Source organism: Cebus imitator, unplaced genomic scaffold (assembly GCF_001604975.1).
Source record: "Cebus imitator isolate Cc_AM_T3 unplaced genomic scaffold, Cebus_imitator-1.0 Scaffold491, whole genome shotgun sequence".
NCBI classification, from domain to species: Eukaryota; Metazoa; Chordata; class Mammalia; order Primates; family Cebidae; genus Cebus; species Cebus imitator.
The window spans coordinates 773,156-777,812 of record NW_016107806.1 but is presented as its reverse complement, the minus strand read 5'-3'; the positions used below and the strand labels follow the sequence as shown (position 1 = coordinate 777,812).

Genomic DNA, 4,657 nt, shown 5'->3' with positions numbered 1-4,657 from the left:
GTATGAAAAAAGTACTTAAGGAAGGGAAGTGGGTGAAGGATTAAAGTCTACAAATTGATTTCAGTATATACTGCTTGGGTGATGAATGCATCAAAATCTCACAAATTACCACTAAAGAATTTATGTAACCGGCTGGGCATGGTGGCTCACGCCTGTAATCCCAGCACTTTGGGAAGCCAAGGCTGTTGGATCACTTGAGGTCAGGAGTTTGAGACCAGCCTGGTCAACATGGTGAAACCCCATCTCTACTAAAAAAAAAAAAAAAGAATTTATGTAATCAAGCCAGGTGCGGTGGCTCACGCCTGTAATCCAAGCACTTTGGGAGGCTGAGGCAGGTGGATCACTTGAGGTAAGAAGTTCAAGACCAGCCTGGCCAACATGGTGAAACCCTGTCTCTACTAAAAATACAAAAATTAGCTGGGCATGTTGGCAGGTGCCTGTAATCCCAGCTACTTGAGAGACTGAGGCAGGAGAATTGCTTGAACCTGGGGGGCGGAGGTTGCAGTGAGCTGAAATCGTGCCATTTCACTCCAACCTGGGCAAGGAGAGTGAAACTGTCTCAAAAAAAAAAAACAATATGTAACCACATACCACCTGTTCCTCAAAAACCCATGGCAATAAAAAAATTAATAATAATAAAAAACGATTGTTAACATTTTTTTTTAAAGTATTTAAAAGAATTACACAACAATAGAGTATAATTCTGGAGGGAGTAATGGTAGTAAATGGAGTTAAATTATTCCGGCATTTTTCACCAGGAGGGTAAAAATTAGATGAAGTCAAGGATGAATGTTGTAATTTTTAGGGCAACTACTGAAAGTGTGGAAAGAGTTTCTAACTTCCAATTAACGGTGGGGGTGGGGAGAGGAGGAATAATAATGCAAAGGGAGGCAAGAAGAGGGAAGAAAGGGATTACAGGAAGGACGAAAAGCACAAGAATATAGATTGATTTAAATGCTAATACTTGGCGCAAACCTGTAATCCCAGCTACTCGGGAGGCTGAGGCAGGAGAATCGCTTTAATCCGAAAGGCAGAGGTTGTGGTGAGCCGAGATTGTGCCTCTGCACTCCAGCCTGGGCAACAGGAGCGAAACTCCATCTCAAAAATAAATACATAAAATAAAATAAAAATAAATGCAAGTACTATAGTGTATCTGTATACGTGGTGAAGGTGCAAGGTGTAGGGATGAAAACATCCAGAATTTTATTTTTTTTGAGAGGGAGTCTTGCTCTGTAGCCCAGACTGGAATGCAGTGGAGCGATCTTGGCTCACTGCAACCTCCGCCTCCAGGGTTCAAGCGACTCTCCTGCCTCAGCCTCCTGAGTAGCTAGGGTTACAGGCGCGCGCCACGATGAAGGCTAATTTTTTTTGTATTTTTAGTAGAGACAGAGTTTCATCATGTTAGCCAGGATGGCCTTGATCTCCTAAACTCGTGATCCGCCCGCCTTGGGCTCCCAAAGTTCTGGGATTACAGGCGTGAACCACCTTGCCCGGTCCATTATCCAGATTTGTAGGGGGAGGGAAGAGAACTGGAGGGAAACTGCGCAACGGGGATGAGTTGGATTCTACTCTTCTTGCCCCTTCCTTTGCCCCACTTTTCTTTACTTTTTTTTTTTTTTTTTTTTAGACGTTGTTTCGCTCTTGTTGCCCATACTGGAGTGCAATGGCGCGATCTCGGCTGACTGCAACCTCACCCTCCTGGGTTCAAGCGATTCTCCTGCCTCAACCTCCCGAGTAGCTGGGATTACAGGCACGCGCCATCACGCCTAGCTAATTTTTTTTTTTTTGTATTTTTAGTAGAGATGGGGTTTTATCATGTTGGCCAGGCTGGTCTCCAGCTCCTGACCTCAGGTGATCCACCTGCCTGAGCCTCCCAAAGAGCTAGGATTACAGGTGTGAGCCATCGCGCCCAGCGTCTAGGCCCTCATTCCTTTTTCTGTGTCCTCTCCCCAAGGGCTGTTTCAATTTCCCCTGTATTCTCTCACCAATCATGTTTTCCGCACTAATTCAATCAATACACCCCTCTCCTATCTGAAACCTGTTTCTTCTGTCTCGAGTTTGTAGACATGCAGTATTCATTGTTGCCCAAACTCCCTTTTCCCCATCAACTTCAACTGCTAGTGGGAAAACCGGCTGCCATCGGTTGCATTTTTGAGGTAGGAAAGTTTGAGAAGATATTTTGATTTTTTCATTCACCGAAGAAACGTAAATTACGTGTGCCGTACAGGCCAGGGAAATGAAAAAAATCCCGATAGCAGAGGATGGTTTCGATCCATCGACCTCTGGGTTATGGGCCCAGCACGCTTCCGCTGCGCCACTCTGCTATCTACAACCAAACGTCTCAAGACTATTACAGAAGACTAGGTAACTGTTGTCCCTACTTCTTTAGTGCCACCTAATGTCTGACCAAAAACTCGCCGTTACTATAGAGCCGGTTCTTATTGGCCAGTTCCTGACACAGTAGGCTTTTTTAATTGGTTCATAAGCCCGGGTTGACAGAGTAAGCCAATAGGCATAAGCGATGGGGTAAGGCGGGAGCCAATCGCGCTGGGTTTTATTGGGACACGCCGGCAAGACGCCTCTTCAGTTTTCTGCTCCTCAGAGCAAAGGGGCGGTTGGTGCGGCCTCCATTGTTCGGGTTTTTAGCAGCCATGAGGTAAGGTGGTCGAAGTGGTCGAAAGATTTCAGGTATTCGGCGAAAAACTTTGGGAACGTGGGCCGAAAGAAGTCGGAGGACCTAAAAGCGCCATGTATCTGGGGGCTGGCCAAAAACCTGAGAACTCCCGGTCTGGGAGAGTAGGGGAGTGGGAGGCCGGCAGAGGCGGGGAAACTTGGGCCCGGGATGGGGTTGGAGCCCACGAGTGGGGAGGCGGGTTCGGCACCTTTGTCTCTGAAGGGTTGCGATGAAGGAGTGTCCTCAAGCCCGCGGAGGAGCTCCGCCCGGCCCCTCATCTGGGGTGAGAAGGCTGGAACGAGCCGCTTTCATCCTCAGTGCGAAGGGCTTGACATATAGGACGTACCCCATAAATGTGTACGTTAATGAAGAAATGTGCAACTTTTAGCCTCCGAAGTATTAGGATTCGTGTGGCCCAGGATTATGGGTTATTTCGTGTAGGGGCCGAGTGTCTGAGCCCCATGATTACTTGATGCAGGGTTGTGATTAACTTATCCAGAATGAGGAGGCTTATGGGGGTGTATAACTGGGCAGTATCTGAAATGGGGAAAAGTGTAAGTGGGCACGAGGTCTCTTGCCTACCGTTCGGAGGTTCCGAGGGATGAAAGTAGTAGCCAACTTAAAATGATAAGGCCGGTGGATATTCCTTCAATGAGGTCAAAATAAAATCTGCGTTTCTAGGGGTGACAGAGGCCGTGGTCGTGGTGGGCGCTTTGGTTCCAGAGGAGGCCCAGGAGGAGGGTGAGTGCCGGTTTTTAGCATCTCTGGACTTGGTTGTTAGCTTCTGCTTGTCATCTAAATAGGAGTTTTGGGTAAGACTAATGTCACTTGGTTTTGTGAGAGCCAACTGTGGTCTTTACCTGCACCCCTACTAAATGAATTTGGCCCCACTATGCTAAGAATGATTCTCCCTTCCCCAGAGACTTTGTCACTCATTCTGAGGACTGACATGTTTTCAAAATTGCTGGTGTGTTATATACATCTCACTTGATTCCTACATAGGGAATAATTTAGCTGTTTTTCATGTTTTAGGTTCAGGCCCTTTGTACCACATATCCCATTTGACTTCTATTTGGTGAGTACCTTGGGTTAATAATACACAGTACCTTGGGTTAATAACTCCATTTCTAGAAATGGAGCTCAGGGTCTCCCAGTTAATGAAGTTAAATGGTGGTTGAAGAGGCTGGGTGTAGTGCCTCACATCTGTAATCCCAGCACTTTGGGAGGCCGAGGCAGGTGGGTCAGGAGTTTGAGATCAGCCTGGCCAATATGGTGAAACTCCGTCTCTACTAAAATTACAAAAGTTAGGCTGGGCGCGGTGGCTCACGCCTGTAATGCCAGCACTTTGGGAGGCTGAGGCGGGTGGATCACGAGGTCAAGAGATCGAGACCATCCTGGTCAACATGGTGAAACCTCATCTCTACTAAAAATACAAAAAATTAGCTGGGCATAGTGGCGCGTGCCTGTAGTCCCAGCTACTCAGGAGGCTGAGGCAGAAGAATTGCCTGAACCCAGGAGGCGGAGGCTGCAGTGAGCCGAGATCGCGGCATTGCACTGCAGCCTGGGTAACAAGAGTGAAACTCCGTCTCAAAAACAAAACGAAACAAAAAAATTACAAAAGTTAGCTGAACATGTGCCTGTAATCCAGCTACTTGGGAGGCTGAGACAGGAGAATTGCTTGAACCTGGGAGGTGGAGATGGCACGACTGCAAAAAAAAAAGGTGTTTGAAGTAGGGTGGGAAAGGGATTTATGAAAAGACTTGGGGTTTTGAGTCAACAGTGTGTTGCTTTACATACAGAAACAGTGTAAGCCGGGTGGAGAGATTAATTCCTTGGCTACTACTGGCATTAAATATGATTATCTTTGTTCTGAACAAATAATTATATCTATGGCTTATCTGTTATTATAAAGATAGTGATAGCTCGAATTATGGCTATTCCAGCTTGTATCCTTGGTTGAACTTTTTTTTTTTTTTTTTTTTT

At 46.4% G+C, this 4,657-nt stretch overlaps 1 protein-coding gene and 1 non-coding gene across 2 annotated transcripts in view; one reads left to right on the top strand and one right to left on the bottom strand.

Moving 5' to 3' along the window:
• Positions 1–2,252: 2,252 nt before the first annotated feature.
• TRNAM-CAU lies at positions 2,253–2,324 on the bottom strand. Its single transcript has one exon. It is a non-coding gene; the product is annotated as a tRNA-Met (tRNA).
• Positions 2,325–2,547: 223 nt separating this feature from the next.
• ILF2 (interleukin enhancer binding factor 2) overlaps positions 2,548–4,657 on the top strand; it is a 10,298-nt gene continuing 8,188 nt past the window's right edge. The window contains exons 1-3 of the mRNA XM_017513322.2: positions 2,548–2,656; positions 3,356–3,415; positions 3,707–3,749. Coding sequence (XP_017368811.1) covers positions 2,652–2,656; positions 3,356–3,415; positions 3,707–3,749 — 108 coding nt within the window. The 5' untranslated portion in view covers positions 2,548–2,651. The remainder of the gene's footprint in view (positions 2,657–3,355; positions 3,416–3,706; positions 3,750–4,657) is intronic.